General features: G+C 48.5%; 1 protein-coding gene across 1 annotated transcript in view; it reads right to left on the bottom strand.

Moving 5' to 3' along the window:
- The window catches only part of CACHD1 (cache domain containing 1), a gene marked incomplete at its 5' end in the record, with an annotated part of 95167 nt that extends 78212 nt beyond the window's left edge, over positions 1-16955 (bottom strand). The window contains one exon of the mRNA XM_084290936.1: positions 16707-16955. Within this exon, the coding sequence (XP_084147062.1) occupies positions 16707-16955 (249 nt within the window). The remainder of the gene's footprint in view (positions 1-16706) is intronic.
- Positions 16956-24424: the final 7469 nt, after the last annotated feature.

Here is a 24424-nt window from a genome sequence, read left to right on the forward strand (position 1 = left end):
CCCTGATCACAGCTCAGGCAGAAGCATTTTGCAAGTTCTGAATGCCTCTACCTGACCCAAGCCGTGCCAAAATTTCTTGTTAAGATCTCTGTACGTCCACGGTGTTTTAAGCAGGGCGCCCTGAGATGCACAGAAGCTGTTCAACACCGAGGGTGTTTTCCAACATACGTACCTACGGCATGTCCACCACCAGCCCAACTAAACGTGCTGCTGAAAGCCTCAGGGGTCCTTGTACACGTCTCCTGCCGTGCTACATGCTAACAAGCAGCCCTCGGATTGAAGCAGCATGAGCACAAACAGCCCAAAGCAACGTGTGGTCTGTTTGGTCGCTGTGCATGGGAACAAGCCTCCGAAGGACGGATTCTTTCAGACTGGCGTTTACCAATCGCACGGGTATTGCTGACCTGAAGGCAGGCGTGAGCAGCAAGGTGCTGGATGAAACGTCCTCCCTTCGAGCTGCTGCAGCAGGGCACGGCCCCCCAGCCTGTCAGAGAAACTCAGAAGCTGGCACACAGCCTGCTGCAAGAAATAAGTCTGCTAGAAACGGCAGTTATCGGTGTGTGGAAGTGGTGCAGCTGATGAAACAAAGTCAATCAGGCAGCTCTGAAGTCCAAAGCTCGTTTCCTCATTGCTTTGCACTTTCCTGGAAGCCTACAAGATATTTACAATGCAAACAAAGCCCATTTGCAAGCCCCTGGAGGCACCTGCACCTCTGCAAGGTTGTAAAGCAGTACCAGTGAAAACGAGACCTGGGTTCCCATCTCTTCTTTTACCTTCCCTGTAGCTAAACCGCACTTTGCTCAGCCTCCAATTTGCTTTACAGCCTCCTGAACAGCAAGACAAACAGGTCAATAAATGCTGTTCTTCCTGTCCCACAGATAAATGTGTGAAAAAGGTGCAAAGAAAAGGTTCCTTATCCCCTGCCTGACAAATGCTTTCAAGAAAAAGCACAGGAGAATAAATGCATTTGAACTGGGCTCCAGTTAAGAAATACTCGCTTTTCCTAACACTGAATTTCAAAATTATAATAAAATCGCTGCTCCTGGAACACATTGCTGGCATTTTTAGTTTGCAGGTCGGTTTTCATTTAATTGCAAGTGCAACAGGCTTGTAACAAGAATGGGATGGGGGAGAGGGATGAGCCACTGCGAGGCAGGAGCCGTGGGACTGTCAGAGCCGCACGCAAACACCGGGATATTACCCCAGAAAACCCTGACGCTGCCCAGCGCGGCGGTTTCATTGCTGTGCATCGCCTAAACCCACCTGCAGTCCCGCCGTGTGGGATGGCAGCACGCTCCTCCCGCAGTCATTCGACATCCTCCCGTCTCGCAGACAGGCAAGGGAGCTAACAAGCAGTCCCCAAGGCTTAGTCTGAAGAGAAAAAACCGGCACATGCTTCGGCAGCGCGCCCACAGCTGTTGCCTAATAAAATCCTCACCGGGGAAGGCAGAGGAGCTGCCCAGCAGCAGCAGTCAGGCTGGTTTTAAGGCTTTTCTTTATTTAATGCTAAACCAGCTGTTTCGGATGGCAACCTGCTTCCTTACCGTTTCAGAAGCTACGAGCACGTAATGGTGAAGCAAAAAAGGTCTTACCTCAACCAGGCAGCGCCCTGCCAAATTCCTCCAGACCCATCGCTGCTGCCATTTATTTACCCGTGGTGCAGCAGATGTTTGGGCTCACAAACCACTGAGGTCTTTGTGAAAGACCAGCAACTGGTTGGATTGGATAGCTTTGGCTGGTGAGATCCTAATCTCCTGTATTCAAAAAAGGCTTGCTTTGATACACACGAGATAAAAAAGCAGACTATTTGCCTCTAGCCTGAAGTATGCCAACCAAGATGGCACAAAAACATTCCTACAGCAATTTTACCTCCCCTGGATTCAGAACTTTATGGGAAAATAAGGGTAACCCAGGCAGAGCAGCCAGAAAAGGACTGGATCAGGCAATTAGCTTCTCCATCTGGGCAGAGAAACACCTCCTGAAGAAGACGAAAGCCAGCATGCCCTGCCTCTTAGGATTCCTTCAGGACTTGTCCCTCAAATCAAGAGCAGATGCTGGACACCGCTTAGTGAGAGGCTTGTAGGTTTATGGACTTAAACCACCCACTTTTGGATGAGACCTAAGTTACCCAACAGCGTTCTCAAACTGAGTGGGAGGAAAGAGAGAAAAATGAACAAGAGACGGGACTGCAGGACCTGCACTCTCATTTTCCATCCACTTATACCAAGAACCTGCACTCTCATCATATTGTCAAGGGCCTTAAGTAAAACAAATTTAATTAAGAACTGTCTAAATATCTACCAATTAATCGCTTTACTACCCGAATTCAAACAATTTATCTGCAAAGCCCTTCTGCCACGTATTTCACCCTATTGAAACCAACCAACAACCTTTGCCACGTATCGGAAGGTTGCTGCCCGCCACAGCGACTGCAGCTGCATTAACCCCAACCAGCAAAGGAAACAGGGAGAGAAACCCTAGCAGGGAGAGAGCACCTGAACCCCATTTTCTTGGGATTTGCCCAGACAAAACCAAAAACCACCAGCACGTTTTGCAAGGAGCAAGAGATTCTCTGATTCTCCCATCACAAACCCATCCTTTAGTAGCACCTTTGGCTCAGAAGGATTTTATTTCAAATTTAAGCTTCCCCCGACTCCCAAAGCCACATTTATACTTCCAGTAATTTTTAATTTTCCTTTCATTACGGCACTACTACACTTCCTTGTCCTTGGGGAGTTTTATCAGGGATTATCCACATGTCCTGAAACACAGCTGCTCTACTTCTTTTCTCCTTTTTTTCCCCCCACATAAAACCCCGTCTCTATCAGCCACCCAATTAGCTGCCCACTATCAAAAGGCTGCCTTGGCCTTTCATCTTCTTGAAGACTGGATTCAAGTGACAGGGAGCCATGGAAACTGGGGCTGGGGTCATTTCCTGTTCCAGCATTTAGTCCCAAAAATAAAATAACAACAACGCTAATAGCGGGGTTTTCTGTTGTGCCAAATACTGAACACCGCTCACACCATTCTGCAAAGCAGGAAGGAGATAAAAAAAATTGGTTCTCCATGAGCGATACTCACCTGACAAACCAGGGACCTGCTTTTCAATGCAGCCTTCAAGTAACCATCCCTTAAACTGAAGTAAATGAAAATCAGGACACAACGCCTGCACCGAAGTCGTACCTGCGTGAGCTGCTTTTTGCTGTGCTGAATATGCAATGAAATTAATGAAATTTTTACAGAAAAACTTCAGCTTTCAGAGCCCGTGTGCCTTTTATAGCTCACAGTACACCAGCAGCACGCCCTGTGCTTCCCTAAGCATTCTGCTACGCAAGGAGGACGGAAAGGCTCAGCTAATTGTGCAGGGGGTTGTTACCACAGCCCTTCAGTTTCACGTGCTTTGTCTATTCCATCTACCTCCTTTCACAAACTGACAATCTCCATCACCTCTTGCTTTTGCCAACGCAGCTCGAGGCTTGCTGAATTTCACAAGTACCCCAGAGCTGCAGGTACCAGCTACCACCACGTGTGCGGTGTGAACCCATGCAGACGGGGAGCACGGGGCGAAGCACGACCTGCAGCGCTGCAGCACGTCTTCTTGTTTGTTTGTCTGCACCCACTGAGTGCCAGCAACACCAACCTCTCTCAGGAGCCTGCATGCACGGTGCTAGAAGCAAGCTGACTACTTGAGATCGCTGGAGCATCCCTGCTCGGCGCTGCAGCCAACCCTCCTGCAATATTAACCAGAAGTGACTTAATTTCCACACTCTCTGAATGCAAAGCTTGCCTGTCATCTAACACCACACAGCTCTCATCTGGGAGATTAATCTCGGTTCAATTAATCTCCTTTTAATAACGGCATGGCTTTAAGGAACTACAAATCAGGAGAAATTTGGAGCCAGACCTCTGTGTGGTAGAAAACTGCCAGGCCAACAACATCCACAGTACTGGGGAACAGCAATCAGTGCTGGCCATCTCCGGTTTCGGAACCCTGAAGAAATCAACTCCTCGTTTCATTTTTCAATTAACCCACTACAACAATGTGCTCTCAAAAAGTCCACGCTCATTCTGTCTGACAAAGGCCAGCACTCAAAACTGAAACACATGGGAGAGTTCGTGAACCACGGAGCTTCTAACTTGGGTGGTAAATGAAGGTAATAAAAGAAAAAAAAAAAAAAATACTCAATGGCTTAGGGACTTCAGTCCTGCGCCAGATTTTATTTTGTTCTGATGAAAGAGAGAGAAACAAATGCTGAAGGTTGCACATTTATCCATGTCACGTCGTTTCCAAATGCACAGTTAAATGGAATCTAACAGAGACAGAGAGGGACCCTCCTCTGGGAAGATGGATTAAAATCAAGGATTTGGGAGCTCACTATTGCTGCAGCAAGAGCTCTTCTTTGGCAAGAAGATATTGAAGAAAAACTTGTCTTGCCCACTGCCACTTCCACCTCTGGCTTCATGCTCACTTTGGCCGTGTATGTTCCTCTTTACTAGTTTAATCTACCTGGGTGCAGCCCAGTCCTCAGCTTTTTTTTTCTCAGCCGTGTCCCAACTCCTTTATGCTTTGGGGGAACCTCCAGACACTCAACTCAAGCCAGCCACTGACCTAATTCTGCTCATCCTCAGCCATTATTTGGGATTCCTTGAAGCAATACCTGCAGTCATAGATGAAAACTCATTAAAACCTTCTGACAGATGAGAGGACACAAAGACTGGGTTAGTCCAGCGAGGCTTTAGCACAACTGCGGGACTGCTTTAGGCAGGGCTGACTTGAAAAAAAAAAAAAAGGAAAGGGAAAAAATAAATGAAGTTAGACCAACGCTGATGTGTTGAAAGCTGTTTGAGTTCGTGGATGAAAGAATGAAGAGATGACAGCCACCTGACCATAGCAGAAACCTTACTCCAAAGAACTTCAATCACATCTGTGGGGCATCACCACCTTAATTAAAAGGGCATGGCCTTTGTTCAAAAAGGAAAAAAAAATCTAAAAAAACCCTCTGCATCTTCTATGAGATGTTCTCCAACTGGAATGCATTTCCTGGGAACGCGTCGTTCTTGCAATGGGATTAAGGTGAAGCTCTCTCTGTAACCCACAGAGCACAGAAATTACCAGCAGCTGCAAAAGGAAATGTGTTTATCGGAGAGCTTCAGTTCATCGTTTTATTTATTTTATTGAAGTTTAGGTCTTTTTGCTAGCTTTCAGTGGGAACTTGATTTTATGCCTGCTAGATTCTCGCTCTCATGAAGACGTTTGCCAGGTCAAACTGAAGGCATCTGTGTGCTTGCAACCTTATTTTTTGCGAAGGAAAACCTTTCCCTTGCCAGGAATCTGTGGTACACCACAGATAGAAAAAAATACCGAAATCCAGCTGATGGATTAAATAGAAGATGAAAGATAACATCAGATCTCAATTAAAAAGAAATAAATAAAATGCTATGTTGGTAAAACGGCCACTACAGACAAACCTAATCCTTGGACCTAATCAGGAAAAAAAAAAAGAGGGGGGGGGAATACCTGGGCTGAGAAAAGTTGTCTCAATTTCCCCGGGCTGGGAAGCTGCTATTGTTGACTCAGAGCCACTTTTACTGCCAGGAGAGCAGCGAGCTCATTGCAAATGCAAAGCCCCAGCTGGGGGTAGGAAGAACTAAAAGTGTTAAATGCTCGGCTCATGAGTGCCAATAGCAATCACCTCTGCATTGCGGAGCCGGGGTTCCTCCCCCTCCCCTCTGGCTCCCCATTATTCTCCATTCAAGCTGAAAGTGAGAAGGTCTTTTCCTCTGCCATTCTGTGTCAGCCAGACTTGGGAAGCTCCGCAGGAATTGCTGAGAGATCCAGAAATGCACAAAAGCCTCCTTCCACAAAGCGCCCTTTCATCTAGGCAGTGTGTCTATTAAATACGTCCTGTTAATGTGCATACATTTTTAGAAAGAGATTATAAAGTGAAGACTCAGTCACTAACTCAACTGCACAATAAGATTTTTAAGTCTATTACTAGAAAACTGGGGTTTAAAACGAGTCGCTGGGAATGCCTCGTAACTCCTCTGTAGTAATACTCAAACAGGTCTCGCACCCACGAGTGACAGCCAAGCCGCACTCTGCGTGTTTTCATGCTTTTATTTCATTACTTGGTGACACGCAGGCACCTCCGGCCACGATCCCACTGAATTTGGCACTGTTCAGCTAGGAAATGGAGCGGAGGAGTCAAGCCCTAGCAGTGTACCTGCACCAAACGTGGAGGATATTGGGACCCTCTGCTGCCTCGGGGTCTTTGGGGTGTCATGCAAAACCCCACTGCACGTCACCACCGCTCGGACTGAAGGCACCCCAAAAGCTGGGGTGCTGCAGGTCCGCTACAAGTCATTGCACAGTTCCTGCCCTCCCTTCTTGAAGTGCTTTTGCCAACTTTTCACTGACCTGTTCCACTGGGCACAGGGGAAAAGAGGACACTGGGGTGTCCTGCCCTGCTCTGGTCACTTCTTGTCGTCTCAAGACAGGCTGTGGGGAAGGCACAATCATCTCTGCTTCGGGAGGCTGGCAATGGGAAGCTTCAAAAAAAAGACTGATGTGGATCCTGCTTGTCCTTGGTGGCTCGAGGATCAGCTGGTGAGCTGCCCTTTGTTCCTGCTCTCACCCAAACCAAAGCAGGCAACAGGCATCTTATCTTTCTTCTCCATCACATCCCTTCCTACGTTTTTCTCCCTTTCCTTTACCCACTGGGATCTCCCAAGAGTTTGAATGACTCAGTCAGGTAGATAAAAATTCCTGCCAGACCCGGGAAAAACCAAGTTATTTATTTCAACCAAACAGGGAAAACAGAACCCACCTTTTTTCCTTTCTGCATCAAAGCAAGGCCACAAGCTGACAACCCTCAGCAGCGTGGGTATGGCTTTACTCCAGCTTCACACAACGGCCTCTGCAGGATCTGCAGCTAGCCACACCACCAGCCCACAGATTTACTAGGGTAAGATTTCAGTATTTTAAATATATTTTTGGGCACACAGGCAATCAGACTTAGGGCCCTAGAACAAGAGCATCACTTCTTGGGAGCCCAAATCGCCCCCTGCACCTCCAGACAGGTCGAGGAGCCTCCGACTCGGAGCCTTCCCTTCCCTTCTCAGGGCTCCTCTGCTCCTTCAGGAGAAATCCTCCTCTTCAAACCCCGAGATCTGTGGCTACGGATGTTGGCTTTCATTTATTTTGGGAGGCTGATATTCTATTCTCGGTCACTGCGACCTCAGACTTTCAAATGCTGCTTTTTCTCGTGTCCTGAATGTCGTTTTTTGATGTATTTCCAGACTCACACCTAACAACTTACTGAATAAATGCATAAACATGAAGGGGGATGCAAAATTATACGTAGGTGACATGATGAAGGACAGTTTTAAAATTCATTAGGTCCGATTCCTTACTGAACAGAAACAAATGACCAGTCATTTCTATTAGGGTAGCTACCTGCTATTAGGGTTATATTGAGGTTTCTTCCTTCATTTTGGCCTGGCATCCTCAAGTTTCAATGGCAATGCAGTGTTATCAGCAGGCCTGTATCGAAATTGTTAAAAACTGAATGGAGCTTTGTGATAAAATCAAAGGGGAAGGACGTTGCTGGATAGAGCCAGAGATTAAAATTTGCAGCGATAGCTCCGTTTCAGTCAAAACTAAGAAATTAACACGAAAAACAGCCTTCACCTTGTCCCAAATCCCACACCTAAGCAGTAAGGTATGAGGGAAGGTGGGCTTCCAAATGGCACTAGGCACTTGCAAACCTGACATTGGCGAAGCTAATCTAGAGCTCAAAAAGCTTGAGAACCAGCATTTCCCTCCTCTGCGATGTATTTATTAACTTTTTCCCAAATATGACTTTTTTTTTTTTTTTTTTTTTAAATCACGGCCTCCTACAAGCAAACCACCAGAGCGCGTATCCAGGAATAACACTTCCTAATTTTAATCGAACAGAGCAGAGACTTTGAGATTTGTGGTTTAAAGCCAGGTGCCTGCCCACAGCTGGGGGCCGTGCCAAGCCTGCCAGCCCCAGCGCTCATCCCCATCCTCCACCGGGCAGAGCAGCTCTCCCCGTACATCGCTTTCTGTAGCCAAACTCCATCAAACCAGAGCGAGGGAATAAATCCCACGTCACGCCAGGCAAGCCCCGGAGAGCCACCAAGGAGAGAAATGAAGGGCAACTACAAAAATCCACATTGCATCAAATTCTCTGGGCAAAAATACATCCAAGGAAGCCCAAATGCCTGGACCTCGGTTGCAGCATATTTAAATTAAATGTCCTTTCATTGATAAAAATGTTAATGTATTATTCTTAAATTGAGTATTTTTTTATTTTATCCTTCACCTGCCTGTCATGCAACACAAAAATCCTGCTCGTAAAGCCCTGGTTTGGCCAACGGGCTGCCTGTGCCAGCAGCCCAGCCTGCAGAGCTCGCACTGGGTGAGCCTTCACCACGTACAATGAGCTCAGCTGTAATTTCTGCTCCACTGGAGGGGATTTTCTCCTGTCTCACACATTTCATAACGAGGAGAGAGCCTGCCTTTTTGCCCAAATGGTATTTAGGTCTCCAAAACCGAAATCACACATCCCATATGACCTTCCAAGCCATTTTGGTACCGACTGCTGCTCACACGCAGTAGGGCAGCCTGCTGTAAGACCTGGCCCACGTAATTCGGGTTCCTTTGTTTTCCAGCAACTAAAAGGCACCGCAGAGCTCAGGATCCTCTAAATGCAGAAGAACATCGTTAAGAGGCACGTTGCTACCAAAGATTTTCAGCACAATGCAGAACTTTACCTGTCTTTTCCTCAGCAGCTTCCCATAATCACACCACGAAGGACAGATGGGTCTGAGAAGCAGGGGAGGACAGAGCAGGGCTGGCACAGCAGGGCCTGGGCAAAAACTGGTTAAGTCCTGTGCGTACAGAGCAGCTGCCCCCATGCACACAAATCCCCCAAAGCCCCGGGAAGGTTTGCAGCATCACGGCAGAGACTGAGCTGCCTCCAGCCCTAGCTCGCTCCAGGCAGGCAGGCTCCCACCACAATTATTTTGGGCAACCTGCACCTTCTCCCCTCCGCCCCAACACTACAAACACCTCCCCCTGCTGCGTTCGATATTGCTTCTGAGGTGGGAGCATGGCTCAGGAGGAAATATTTCTCGTAGTTCCTTGGCAGAAAGTCAGAGAACCAGGAGCTGAACTGGAGACAGGGAGCTCACGAAGGCACCACCCCGAAGGGTCGTGGTGCTACCACCCCGCTCTTGTGCCGCCCGGCTCACCTGCGGATGCAACAGACTTAAAAACAACTTCCAAAATAATAATAATCATTATTTAGATCTCACTATACGTGCTACTAAGGCTGTACCAATCAAAACTGGAAAACTTAAGACTGAAGCAGGTGGCACGTAGTTTCCACAACTTTGGTTTTAATCCAAATAAACGCTCATTAACAACAAAATAGGAAATAGATTAAGTGCTTCTTCACACACACCCCCAAGCAACAATACATAACCAAATTGCAGCCTTGATTGGTGTGTAAAAAAACCACTGATCATCAGAATAAGGAGCGTAACGTTGCCTCTTCCATTCATCCTCCTTGTGGCCGCGAAGCGAGCTTTGTAGGAAACCCACTGAGCTGCCAAGGGAGGCCTCTGGGAACACAGCTTCCAGGGGATTTTCTCGGTCTGGCATCCACAAAAGCAGCGCAGGAATCCTCCTGCAACCCCAGCAGAGCACGTGCACCAGGAACTCTGCTTAAGGAGTTCCAGCTTCTAGAAGCTTTCACAGGAACTTCCAGATGTGTCTGTTTTAAAGGCTTTTTCCCTGGCCTTATTCCCACCTGTGACAATCATAAGCACAGCCAAAAATTCCTCTCGCATCGCAGGACTACGTGCAGAAGAGGGCCAAAAATGGACAAAGAGCACTCGCTAGACAGCCCTACAATACTGCTGGAAGTGAAATCGCAGCTTTTCTCAGTGCGCTCTGGTTTTCCTTCTCTGCTAGAAGAACGGCTGCAGCCTCGAAGCGCAGAGTCAAAACGGAGCAAAGCTGTGTTTGAAGGGAAACGACACCAGCGAAAAGTTGGTTTTATCAGCTGCTTCTGGCTGAGAAGCTGGTAAAAGGAGACGTGATGGTTTGTTTTTACTAACGATTGGAATTGTGCAAATAGACTTTTGCAAAATCACTCGGGAGACTCTCGAGAGACCTCGCCCGCAGCTGATAAAAGTGACTCGGGGAAAACCCTCCCGTGGCACCGGAAACCACCGGTATTGATTTGTCACCGGCATTATTTCACAATTCAGCTCCGATTCTCTGCAAAATCAGCACGGTACCTCACAAAGATCCAGACCGGAGAAGGACACACGCAGTGCAGGGTCCCAGCAATGATTTAGCACGTGCTCGATCCCGTACTGCAAAAGGCACACGGCTTAACGACAGATGCTGGATAAATATCAGCATTCAATTCCGTTTTCCATGGGGAAGAAAGCATGAGGATGTCCCTTCAGACTTCATTAACACCGCACATTATGCAACAGCAAGAAGCTGCAGGAAAGCAGTGACTGCAGAGCGCTCTGCGACGCTCCGTGCTTCAGTTCTCTGCTTTATTCAGTGTGAAGCCCACGATACGAGAAGAGGTAGCACAGCTGTTAGGTAAAACTGCCAGAATTTCGGACATACACAACCAAAACTGATATAAGAAAAGCGTTCCTTAGATTTTTTTAAATTAAATTTTAAAATTAACTCTGTCCTAACTGAAACCAGGACACTTATATTACCCGTGTTCAGGAAAAAAAGAAAAAACCCAGAGTGACTATTTTGCTATTCAACCACATGGAAATAAATCATTCCTGGGACGTTATCGAGCCCTTACAGAAGTCCCCAGCAGAGCTTCCCACCCACCCTGACACACGTCAGGTTGCCGTGAGCAGTCAGCATCACACACGAGCCTCCCGGCGTCACAGCCGTGAGTTGAGGCCACAGAACTCACTTTCCCTGGCAAGGGAAATGGGGAAATGTGGGATGCTTCCTTACAGCCAGGCACTCCTCCACATCAGCATGCACAACTGATAAGGTTCCAGGCTTTTTTCCCCTCTAATTTCTTCATCAATAACTGATAAACAGAAAACAGGAGCTGTTAAATAAAAGACTCTGCGAATAATTTATAAATCCTTTTATCCATGAACATGAAAAAACAACTGATAAAATAAAATCCTTCAATACTTTGTATCTCCTCTTATTCTCAAGCGTACCCTGCCTTTCCATCTGAAATAAGGTGGAACACATTCAATTTTACTTGAGAGTTAAGCATTAAAGCTCTTCTCACGAGCACCTGGTCAAGCCACCGGCGCTATCGCAGCTTCTGCTACATCAGGACCACCAGGCACCAACCACTCCTCCTCTGCTGAATGATCCTAGGAAAAAAAGTTGGCTACCACACACCGTATTTACCTTTCTGCCTTCTTAACCTACGTGTTATCAGCCCTGCCACAGCCGAGAGATTCCCCCTTGCTTTGGGGCTCCCTCGGATGCCTTCCTGCTAGCGACTCCTCCGTCCCCCCACGGCCGGCGGGGTCCTCGGTGCAGGGGGACAGCTCATTATCTGCTGCCCCACCTTGCCGTGCTGCATCCGGCAACTTTTATCTGCCCAGGACAGCTGCCTTCTCCCTGTTTGAAGCGAAATGTCAGTCTTCGCTAATGCACCCGGGCGTACAGCGCTAACGATGCCTCGCCGCTTTGAAGAAACAACTCAAAGCCTAATTAAAAATTCAGATGCGGTCTCCTCCGCGCCACCGTCCTCCCTGCGCTTCCACCAGGACCTCGCTGGAGCTTTTGGAAATGTTTCATGCTGGAAAAAAAAAAAAAAAAAAGAATCCGAGTGGAACAGGATGAAAAACTGCCGCAGTCTTGGGCTTTCACAGAGCCTTGAAAAAGGCTGGCGTAGCTGGATTCAAACCAAGACATAATCATGTAAACCAGATGAGATTTTACTCCACTGATTCCTACTCTGTAATTATTGCAGCGCACTACTGCCAAATTGCAGAAAGGATCCACTCAAACATTTATCAGCCTTCCTTATTTTTTTTTTCCCTTTTGTATTTCAATTTCACAAGCTGGAATCAACCTGAAAATAAAAGGAAAAAAAATGGAAGCAGTTTTCTGTGCTGTCGTTTGGTCGAGGGCTCTAAATTGTCCGCAGATGCCCAGGTTTTGGGTCCAATGCTTGAAGACTTGCAGCGTTTTACGCCACTTGCTGCACAAGAACCTCCCAGTCACCCACTGGTTTATTTGCAAACGCTTATAGAAATTAGGGGGGAGGTGTATGAAGCCTGTATTTCAGGGGTGGAGAACCACAGGTCTGGTATTTCAATTGGTCTGCAGAGCAGCTTGAAATGGGATTTCTCTCTGCCAAGCTGTAAATCCACTGTCAGGAACCAGAAGAGCATCCCACTAGAAAAAAAATACATATTTGTACTCTGTCAGTGTTCTTTTTCCAAGAGATTCAATAAGCAGACGGTTCTTGTGACTGTGACTCTGCCATCACCCAGAAATCTTCAAAGAAGGTGGATTTTCCAGAGGGAAGGTGTCCCCACAGGAACCCCGGGCCATCTCCGTGTTGCTGCACTGCTCTGGTCTGCGTTCAGTCTGGGTGTCTGGAAGGACACACGGCTGGACGAGGCATTAGCAAAATGAACAGAATACGTTTGCCAGTCAGCCTGCAGAAGCACACACTACGCTGCTCGTTATTTTTACACGTCGCTGCATCATCTGAGCAAGTATTAATATAAAAACACAAAAACGAAACAACAAAACCCACCACAGTTAGGGAGCACGGACAAAAACGGGCAGCAAACTGCTGTCTTCGCAGTCAAAACCCATTTACGTCTTCCAACCAACAGACGATGAGAAAGGGCCCTGCTTCCTTCACGGAGTGAGCGTAAAGGATTCAGATGGCAGAGCTGTCTTCAGAAATATTCAAGGCCCTCTGGGCCTATAACTTTTGTTACTATCTGGCTAGAAACATCAGCGTGTATCTTGAAAGTTATAAAAGCACTTAACAGTGCTTTTCATCTTCAAAGCATTGCTTAATCCTTTCAACTCTCACCGAAAGCATTATATCCCCATTTTGTAGGCGGAGATGCTCCCTTGCCCAACGCCACCAAGAAAGCGCGGTTCAATAGTTCTCACCTCGTGCGCCCCGCGCCGCTCAGAGGGTTAAATCCTGCCAACACCAAACCAAACGCTCGCACAAGTTCCCACTTACTCTTTTCCTGCCTTCACCTCCCGGCCGAAGAATTTCGGTTGTCTCAACCAGCGACTACTCTGTAATTTCAAAGCCTGGGCTAAGCTTGGCCAGGTGACGGAGCCGAGGGAAACACCACTGGTACACGAGGTCACGGCACAGCCCCCATTTTTGCTGTAATTTTAGCATAAAGAGGTGCTGAAAATTGTAATTACCACTGAAGTCTGCTGCCAAACCGAGATCTGTTCGTGATAACTATAGGGCCACCGTCCCCACGCACTCTCTCTAACAAAAAAGATGATGATGGTCACATGTAATTTAGGTACCGTACCTGCATCCTGCCGCTGGTGCACAGCCCTGTTTCTTCGCATTTCTTTCACCCAGCAGAGCCCACACCCCGCACAGCAGCGCCTTTCCCTGCTCCAACCCCGCTGCAGCTGGGGGGCACGCACCAGAAAGGCACAAAGACATCTTCCTTTGGATTTCATTTCCCAGGCGCTGGATTACTTCAGTACGGGCAGTTAGGACCCAATAACGCTGAATCTGAAAACAGCAAAACGTCTTCTGCACGGCTACGTCGCATCCTTCCACCCGCACGCCAAGCGGAGGCTGCTCCTCCTGCCTTTGTCACCGCACAGCGAGGAATGAAGGCTGTGCTGGGGCTTCTCCTGGTTGAACTGGAAGCAGCGGTGATGAACTTTGGGGGGAAACTTAACCAGCTCACCCCATGCACAAAGACGGGCACACATTTGCACATAAAGGAACCCATGCTACGATCCACGCAGTGTTTAAGCACGGCACCGGCACTGAGCGCGGCTCTCGCAGAGCTGTCCTACAGAGCAGGAATGGCAATAAAACGGTGCCAGCGAGAAGCCAGGCTACTGATGGACATCCCGTCCCACATCTCTCTCCCTGGAGCAGCACCACGAGCTGTAACGCCCAGCAGAGGCAGCAGCCCATGTATCTCCTGCTCAGCAGCACGCGAGGGCTCCCAGCCGGCGAACACCGCGGTGCCACACCGCAGTTCTGCACCCTCAGCTGCTCCACGCAGCCCCAGCGAGGAACAAATTGATACGTGCAACCAGAGCACTCGCAGGTACGAGAAAAAGCACTGCTTAGAAGCACCAGTCAGACACTCAGCACGCGTCTATAAATAGCTGGGCTGCGAGTGCCAAAAACAATTGTCAGGGCGATGCTGGCACCAGAAACCTCTCATCCCCGCTCTTCCCGTGGCTTCAGCCGGTATCACAACGCCGATGTACGCGCATCTGGTTCCTCCCAACAGGGCAAAGTAATGCGATTAGGTTAAAAACACCGAGCTCGTCTTACTGCTGCACTAATTACGTGAAATTCTGGTAGAGAAGAAGGCAGGACAGGAAGTAGACACTGCGCAGACGGGACGGATCTTGTTTATAGCGCTGCCTGACTGCTCCAGCAGAAATCCAACGCATTCTCCATCTCCCAGCTTCCATACTCATTACACCCTGCCCTTCTTCCCAGGCGTGTAAGGCTCAGAAATTTGGGGGATCTCCTCTTACCTCTTCCACTTGCTCCTAGAACGCCTGCTCTGTAGGCTCCACCTCGTCCTCCCTTCCCTCGCTTTCGGAGGCTCCTTTTACAGTTTTCTCTTTTGCCAGACTCTTCCCTGAGCTCAGACACACCCCAACCACCCTCTCACCTTCCCTCTCTTGAAGTAAGCACTTCCACCTGCTCCGCCACCCACTGGACGTTTCCTCTCCGGCTCAGTCCTACCCTTCCTCCACAGCCCTCTCCCACACGCAGGTCCCGTTCCAGCGGCTGGTAACATCCTCCTGCCTAGCACCAGGACGCGCAGAGCAACCGAGAAGGACCAAAGCGTGACAGCAGGGTGCAAGAGCAGCCTTCAGTCCTGCTGCTTCCCCCTCTGCAGTGTACGGAATTGAATAAAACCACAGCTGCCAGGCGTTTGGATATTAACCCTCCTTCTCACCTGCCTCCTACCTCCCCAAAACATCTCCCCCAGTGTCATCCCATAATTATCCATGTCTCCCACCTCTGCCCGCTCGCTCCCTTTGTCCTGCGCAGCCACAGGCACCAACCACCCGCTGGCCCCATTTGGACCTGCCTCCAAAACCAGGGCAACACCCGGAGGTTTAGATCCAATTAAAGCACAAAAGCCCTCTCCCTTCTCCAGAAATCCCACCAGCCTCCCTTACCCCTGGGCAGAGCCACACCACGGCGAGCACCCGCGTGTGCTCCGATGGTTTCCACAGCCCCACACGAGCAGAGAAGAGGGGAAATCCACACAAGCTACACCCGGCCCCGTCTGGGCAGGCTTAGGCAAATTCTACCCTCAAATCAAGCACGAACCACGGGCTGCAGTGACACATGTCATAACATTTTTTGTTCTACTGCAGGAGGTCAGCAGAGAAGCTTCTAAAAATCGGGGGAGGCTCGTTTCCACCGGTTTTTAATCTTAAACAGCTGTAATAATGTTACGGGCGGGAGCAAAGGACAGGCTGCACATTAGCTTGATGGGAGTCGAGGCAGCCAAAATATTAAGCATATAAAAATAGAGCTCAGTATGAAAAGGGTTTTCAGAGTTTAACTACCAGTTTCACCGCATTACGTTACTTCGGGGCCTTAAATAGCCAACTAATAGTAAATAAGGCATTTTGGTGTTATTTGCACCCCTGTGCACCGGCAGCCGGCTGGATCCCAAGCCAGGACAAGCGACTCCTGGGGAGTCAGGGCTCTCCTCACCCCTGCACGGCGCAGTGTGCACCGTGCTCGTGTATACTGCTGTGCAAGTTGCTTTTTTAAAGCCAATATGCGTTGAAGACGATCACATTGAGTTGTTTTAAATTGTTGATTTATTTTTAAAGATGCCAAGCCAGATGTGGCGCCCCAACTCCCCCAAGCAGCGCTCCGCCATCGCGGGGGGACGAAATACAGCCGTGGGGGGCGACCAAAGCGCCTCTCCTGAGCTGGGTACGTCCATAACCCCCCTCATCACACAAAACCACCCCAACCCAACCCCTTCCCAGCCCAGAGCCGCGTTCCCTCAGCGCTTCCCTGGACACAACGCGGCCCCACACCGAGATGCTCGGGAGGTGCCGGGATGGGGCCGGCTGGGAGCAGATAAAAGGCCATTTGGGTACAGACCCCCGCTGGCCGCATCAAAGCGTCTCCCTTTCAGCTCGGGAGGTTTTTAGGTTTTTCTCCAACCGCGTTTGCTCCCCCCTCAAGTGGCCGGGGCTGCCCGGGGACCGTGAGGGTCCCGGGGGTGAGGGGAGGGGGGGGGGCTCGTCCCTTTTCCCTCTTTCTTTTTGGGGCAAGGAGGCGGGCGGCGAAGCAAAGCAGCCCCTCGGGAAGGAAAGTTTGCAAAGCAAGGGGAAAAAAAAAAAAAAAAAAGAAGCAGGAGAAAAAAAAGGGGAAAAAAGGGAAGAGAAGGAAGCGGGGAAGAGGGAAAGGGGGGGTCCGTACCTGCATGGTGACGACCCCCAGCTCCTCGGCGGCCAGTTTCCTCATCTGCGCCGCCACCACTTGCGCTTCCTCCAGGATGGCGAACTCCGCCTCGGCGGCTCCCAGCCCGCACAGCAGCGCCAGGCACACGAGGCCCAGCGGCCCCCGGCCCCGGGCGGCTGAGGCGGCGGCGGCGGCGGTGGTGGTGGTGGTGAAGGAGGAGGTGGTGAAGGAGGCGGCCTCCTCCCGCCGCCCTCCGCCCCGCGCCATGCTGCCGCGCCGGGGGGCTGCCTAGGGCCGCGGGGCGGCCGCCATGCAGGGGGAAAGAAGGAAGAAGGGGGACGGCTGAGGGGAGAGCGGCGGCGGAGAGCCGCAAACCGCCGAGCAGGGGAGGAGCGGCAGCGGCGGGGCCGGCAGCCGAGTGGCGGCGGGGAGAAGGAGGCGGCCGGGGGCAGCGCGGGGCCGGGCCGGGCCGGGCCGGGCCCCTTCTCCCCTCCCCGCTCCTCCCCTCAGCGGCCGCCGCCTCCCTCCCGCCCGCCCGCGCCGCCTGAGGAGGCCGCGGGGAGCGCGCTGAGGGGCCGCGACCTGGGGAGTTGGCGAGCTCCCTTGGTGGCTTTTTGGTCATTTTTCGGGTGTTTTAAACCAGCGCTGCTTCCCCCTGGGCACACCCCAGCCCTTGAGGCTGAAGCTCCAAGGCGTGCGGCACCCTCCGGGCTTGGCGCCGTTAACAGCCCTGACAGAAAACCTCGAGGGTCTGCGCTGTTCTTAAACCCACCCGACCCGCAGCGGCCCCGCTACACGCTCAGATAACTTTTCCTCCAAGTCCGGTGTGTCCTGCAGCAAAAATTTCCACAAGTTAACGATTCCTCACCATCTGCACTCATGCTCTTGCCCATGCCTCGTGTAAGCCGTGTGACTGCCCCTCAGCGCACGCTGCCGGCTCCTGGTGGATAAAATACAATCAATACAGCCTCGATATTATTTCTTATAATCACAGAATCCCAGATTGGGTTGGGTTGGAGGGGACCTCAAAGCCCATCCAGCGCCCCCAGCCCAGAGCCCAGTGGCCTCGTTGAGCAACTCAAGGGATGGGGCACCCACAGCTTCTCTGGGCACAAAAGATCCTGTTTTCTCGAAATTGAGTTTCTACCGTCTTTAGCAGCTGTTTTGTTGTCTTCCCTCAGGCAGCTTTATCACAGCAGTTCCCAGGCCCTCTTGGTGTAGGGCCGGAGCTGGGTCAGACCCAAAGCCCTGCTCCCATGGGTGCCTCCCCGCACCAGGTTCCCCTGGCACCAGGCTTCTGTGGGATTCAGCAACCCCCTTCGTTTGGATTTAATAAAAGGAATATAATTCTCACTGTACAAATGCCGTATCAGTTTATCCTTGGCTTTCGTCCTTCTAGGTGATTTATGGGCCTACATTTTTTTCTTTTTTCACTTTTTTTCACAGCAGGAATTATGGTCTAGGACTAAACCAAAATGACGCCTCTTAAAACTACTGTAATCACTGTCTTGTATTTCCATTCCGAAAGTAGCATTAGCTACCTGAAAGACAAGGAATTTTCTTTGCATCATGCTGAAGCTCTTGGACTTCTGTTGGAATATTTTTCCCTGGGCCCAAGAGAGAGAGAGAGTAAGCCAAATTCGCTCTTAGCACCAGTCATTTTCATATTACATTTTATGTTTTTTCTTATTAGATTCACTAGTGGGGGACGCAAAGGTTTTAAATTATAGTGAAAAGCCAAGTGGTTTTCAAATATCTTGGCTTCACTACCCACTTTTATTTTTTATTCCATTTCTGACCCTAGCTGCTTGTTTGAAAAGAAAAATCCATCTCTGTAAACTTTGTTATATAAAAAATTATCCCATCAAGGCTACAGCTGGAGCTAAGTCAGTAGCTAGCTGCGTTAGCAGCACCACCAAATCTCCAGCTATCCAAGGCACCAAATTCATGCTCCTGATCCTGAAATCCAACATTCATACTACAAATAGTCTTTTTTTTTTTTTTTTAATAAAAAATATAAAAAATAATAACAAACTAACCTCAGGAAATGAATGAGGCAATTGTCCTCTGCTTCCAGAGCCCCAGGATCCTGCTTACGGCAAGGTAACCAACTGAACAGGTTTTGCATTTTCATACACAACCTAAACTAATTCACCCTGCAGCCCTCGAGGCGAATCTGGGCTGCTCCCGAGTTCCCGTCTGCTCCGTGGTAGCGTCGCTTTCTCCCAGCCTGGCCGCCCAGCTCACAGCACAGCTGTGTGCATCCCATACCCATCACAGTCCCACTTTTAGATTAGCTTTCGTGCATCTGAAGTTTTAAAGAAAAATAGGACACAACTCCCTCCAAAATACCAGGGGAAGGAGGAGGGTGTTAGGGATGGGATAAGAATATGATATCTAAAAAACCTCTGCTATTCAAATTGCTGGATCATTGGAATCACAGGACATCAGCCAAAACTGCCAACGCAGACAACCTGATGCTCTAGCACTCTCTCAAGCCAGGCTGGTGTCTATGCATTTATGTGGTTACACAGCTGTGGATTAAATCCACCTCCTTTTGCCTTAGAATAAGCCTTGGAGAAGAGGGACATGGCCTTGTTGGTGCAGTAGTGCCGTGGCATGACCAGAAGAGGAGTCCCGGAGAGCAGGAGACCAGAGGGAAAAGAAATAGTAAGATGCAATCAGGTCTATGCTGTGCTACCAGCATTCAGGTATAAATAATTTAGCCATTCAGATTTGAAAAAATGAGGCCACGCTAGGAAAAAAAAAAAATGTCCTTTTTCTAAACAGCAAGGAAAAAATGAATACAGAGTTTAAGTGCTGGGGTATGGGAAGAAGAGGAACATATGTCAGATGTAAATCCCGGAGCCATGGTGGGAGTAAGCGTTCTCCTGAGAGCAGCATAAGTGGATAGGTTAGTGTGTGCCAGGAGGGTAACAGAATGAGTGCTGGTACAGGTGGTAACACCAGTGAAAAGCCCTATTTCTGTAGCATATTATTAAAACTGTACTGAGCCAAGGTTTATTAACTGAATATGTCTCTCTGTAGTGATCATGACTTTGTTGATGTATCTTCTGAAGTTCCTTTACTGATAAATATTTAATTTATATTTTCAAAACTGTAATCTAGCTGTATATACAAGTACAGATCTGTAAGAATACAGTGTTCTCTGTGGAAAAAAGCAAAGTCCTTAGCTTGCTGCACTTGCTTCGCTTTGTAGCAAGTCCCTGCACTCTCCTAGCAAGTCAGGAGCATCATACGTTGGAAAGGCATCATCTAATCTCTGGAAAATCTCCTTGAAAGTGGCACTTCTTGGTGATACTGATCTTCACACCTGCAAGCAATACAACACGCACTCCAAAAATTGAAAGGCAGGCAGAATGTTTGTCTGGCAGCCCCGTCCTTCCTGCCCGATCCTCTCTCCTGGTCCGTAGCCCTTTTGGGATGGTTCAGCCTGCCAGCTGCATCCCACAAAGGTAGCAGGGTGCTGGTCAAGGAGCTGGGAAAGTATTTGTGCCTCTTCTTTCTGACCTCAAAGCAAATACTAAATTTAATCTTTTTGTAAAAATCCGGCTTAAAATAGAGAAAATGTAAGTTTTTATGAGATTACTGTATCTTGATTTGCTGCTCTCTGCCTCTTCTATCTCCTAGTTGATGTGCTTTGTTTTTACTTGCTCGTCTGACTCCTTTTCTACTTGCCTTCTAACCTGAGTAAGTTGGATACAGCTAAGTCAGAAGATCTTACTTTCCTCGTTTTGATTTTCATGTTCAGTTTCACTCCCCTCCCACTATGTTTTTAAACATTTTCTGCTCTGGAAGTTGTATCTCTGTGTGACTTTTTGATACAGTTCTTACTCTCTCCATAAGTTTGATCTTTGCTCCCTGGTGAGAGTTTCTTCTGAACACACCAACATGCCAGGATCAAACCAAGAGTGGCATCTCTTACTCTTTGATTTAGCGAGGAAGATTGCAAGTAGTAATTGATTATTTATTGCATCTGAAATCTGCTTCTCTAAACCTTGTTTCTGTTTATGCAGATTACAAACTGTGTTATAGGTCAGAAAGAACTGTCCCTGGAACATCCTTCGTTAATTTCTGATGATTAATTTCATTTGTATACCTGGCCTTGTATCCACACTCCTTATACTCGTCTATTTTCACATGTATCACGTGGCAGGGCCAATAAGGCTGTAAACTCCAAGATTTATCTCATAGCTGGTGCAGCCTCTGCCCACCTAATCTGTCATTCCCCTATGGATTACAACCAGTAAAGAAAATGGAAAAAATGCCTTGCACTCCTCCCGCCCCAGCCTGGGTCTGTAAGTGTGCCTGTGAGAGCGTTCTTTCCATAACACCATCATCACCAGATAATATTTTTAATGAAAGCCATCACGTTATGTAGTTTCTAAGTGTGTGGTGTGGGATTTCAAAGTCAGCATTGTGCCCAGCTGTACAGCTCGGGACGGAAAAAGCCTGATGCTAGCAGCACAGCTAGATCACAGCATTACTGGTGTGGTCTCCTTTCAGGTCAACTAGCCTTCTACTAAATTCTGACTAAAAGGTGATGTAAGGAAGAAAATCCCTGCTGTGGGAGGAGGATGGCAGAAGGACAGGGTGGGATGGGAGCTAGAAACTGATGGAAGGGACCTAAGGTGCTGGGTACCTGTCCCTGCTGGCCCTGGAATACCCTGACCTCTGGCTGAGAGTCTCTCCTAACTCTGGCAGCCCGATATCCTCAGCATTTGTTTCCTGTACACCATGCCTGGAGCCAGCCCTGACCTGAGCAGCAATCTCAAACTGTTGAGGAAGAGGTCAGTAAGTGTTCTACATCAGCTGTATGTGTACATATATATATGTACATAAGTATATGTGCTTCACTTTATGTTTCAAAAATATAGCTGGTGAAACACCTTCTGTAATAAGGGTATAAAACATCCCATCAGAGAATAGCTGTGATATACGTACTTATATAGAGATATACACTATATACGTGTGTGTATAGTACATGTACTGCATATATACAATACCTGGGATAACCTCTTTCAGTGACACGGCGCCCAGTTCAGGAGGCAGCTCCGCTAAGGAATGATGCGGTTCACCAGATGGTAACCCTGGCAAATTGTGAATGAGAGGCAGACTGCATTTGAAACGTGTTCAAAGAATTCTTGGAATATCAGTGGTTCTGTCCTGAATCAAGACCATGTGAATTATTGTCATTTCTCAGGCTTATGAATAAAAAAAGGATGTGCCCATGCTGTGAAATAAAGGATGCTGATTTTCTAATTCCCGTTTCTTGATATCTTCATTCTTCCATGGTTGTTCTCATTCTGTATTATTTTTTATTTACACACATCTAATGGAAAGATCAAACATGATTAGGAAGACACTATTTATGAGATTACTGCTAAAATCAGAATATTGTGCTACTTGCACTTTTTTATATTTTTATAACAACCTGAAAAATATTTCTAAAAATAGCAGCAGATGCCTTCTCTGGTTTTATAAACTTGTTCCCGATTTCAGTATCAACTTGTGCCAGCAGTACCCTGGCTTGGAGCGAGTGCACATTTGCCTCGGCAGCACATGTCAGGTCAGACCCATGGGAACCACACAGGAGCCTTCACAAGGGTAAAACAGCTATTGGAATAACCAGTCCTGGGTGTCCAGGAGTACAGGACTAGACCTCTCATTACATTCAGCCTCAGACTTCTCGCTGATCATGAGAAAAATGGAGAGAGAAAAAGGAAATGAAATAAAGTGGAGTTTAAAGAAATTTAAAACTCCAGAACTATTGCTGTTTGGAAGGTGGTTGGTGCACAGTCACACAGACTGCAGGGTGCTGGGGACAAGGACGTGTCCGGCTGCTCTGCGACCTCTGTGGCCACTGCTTGGGTTTCCTACAGTCCACGCATCGAGGGCAGCTGCTTCCACCCTTGGAGCTGCCAGACTCCAGCAAAGACTCGCTGATTATACACAAGACATAGATTTTCAGAGACTTGTAATTTGGCTAAATCAGGCTAGGTTTTCAAAGGTGTATCAGATGGCATGCTATTGGCCAGTGTGGCAAAACTGAAACAACCTCAGCTTTTTTCTTTTCAAGGAAACAACTTTGTTTATAGCTTTCTGTAACCCCAGTCTTGGAAATGGCTGAACCCTTCAGCATGAATAGCTCGGAGTCTACAGCAAAAAAATAGCTAGGAGCTTTCCAGCGCAAATAGAAAAAAAAAAAAAAAAAGGCTCTGAAAACCTGGATCTTATCCCTGAGAAATGGCAGGCAGCCTTGGGAACAGGCACTGCTACTGGCAATATTTGTAATAATTCTGATAGGCTAATCTCTTTATCTTCCCTCTGCATCTTTTATTTTATCTTCATGTTGATGTCATGGAATTTGTGCCACCAAAACATTTCTTCTTTTCTTTTTCTTTTGGCTTCACTCTCAAAATTAAAATCACCTCATTTTTGGTTATTTGAAATATAGCAAAAAATACTGGGGTGTCTTCCGTGCACTCTCAGCCCCCCGTCTTGTGACAAGGTGCAGATTCCCTCTCTCTTGCCTGGGGGCCGTGTCTTGCCATGGCATCGAGCAGGAGCCCAGCAGTGCCCACCTCACAGTTACTCCCTGACTGGCAATGAACCCAGCACGTACTGGGGGGTGGTGTAAAAGGTGATTTTTTTTTAGGGCAGAAGAGGATGACCTCCCACAGGACTAGAAGAGCGTCACTTCATCACAGGGAGATGAGTTGGATGAAAGTATTTGTGGTGGTGACACGGAGAACATGAGAGCCATCCATCTCGCTCCTGTCCCTTGGGAAACTGAATACACCTCAGCTGTCCCTGTAGTGGGGATTCCTTGAGATCCCCGAGCCGAGTCCCCCCCGAACTGCTGAGCCGGCACTTTACAGGCGGTTCTGCACTGCTATTAATATCGTCGGCACCTACGGCCCAGCCGCATGCAAGGCAGGCTTGTAGGGTGAAGTACCAACATCTGCTCGGCCTGCTGACAGGGCCTGATGGGGCACTTTGTAAACACGGGCTGACAAGATCCTTGCTCCCAGGAACACGCTCTCTAATTAGGCAAAGGACCAAGCGTGCTCCTGGGGGCACAGCGGAGTTGAGATCTCTCAGCACCAGCACCTAAACAAAACTTGAGGATGGTTGCAAGCAAGAGCAGGGATTGCTGTGCAGTAACAGCCTGACCTCTGAAAGGTTTCACCAGCATTTCTGGACCACGGGTGGAGGCAGTCATGGAGCAGGCACCTGAGGGGCATTTTCATCACTTGGGATCGTGCATTCAGCAGGACCCAGGTCTTTCTCCACCTCTCAGCCGTATTCTGGGAAGTCCTTTCTGAAGTTACATCAGGATGCCAAAATCTGGGGCTCTTTCCTGCCTCCTGAACACCCTCGTCTGTGGCCTGGAGTCACCCCCTTTAGCTCCTGCTCTGCCCCAAAACATCTGGCCCTCCTTAGTGCTTAGCAGCAGGGCCGTGAGGGCATCCTCACCCGCACCGCCTGTGCTCCGGGAACACCTTGAGCTGGTTACGGGCTCTGAAATTAGGCAGTCAGTAAGTGGAGTTTTCTTTTATTACATTTTTAGGAATACCTAATGTGCACCTAAGTAAATGCCTAAATTACACCATCTGTAAGTAGTTACATTCTCACTGTATCCCGTGGTTTGGAATCTGGCCACTCCTAGGGCCTACAGAAGTAACAGAAATGTGTATTCTGCTTTGAGTACC

The sequence above is a fragment of the Netta rufina genome, assembly GCF_964035555.1.
Source record: "Netta rufina genome assembly, chromosome: 8".
In the NCBI taxonomy this organism is placed as follows: Eukaryota; Metazoa; Chordata; class Aves; order Anseriformes; family Anatidae; genus Netta; species Netta rufina.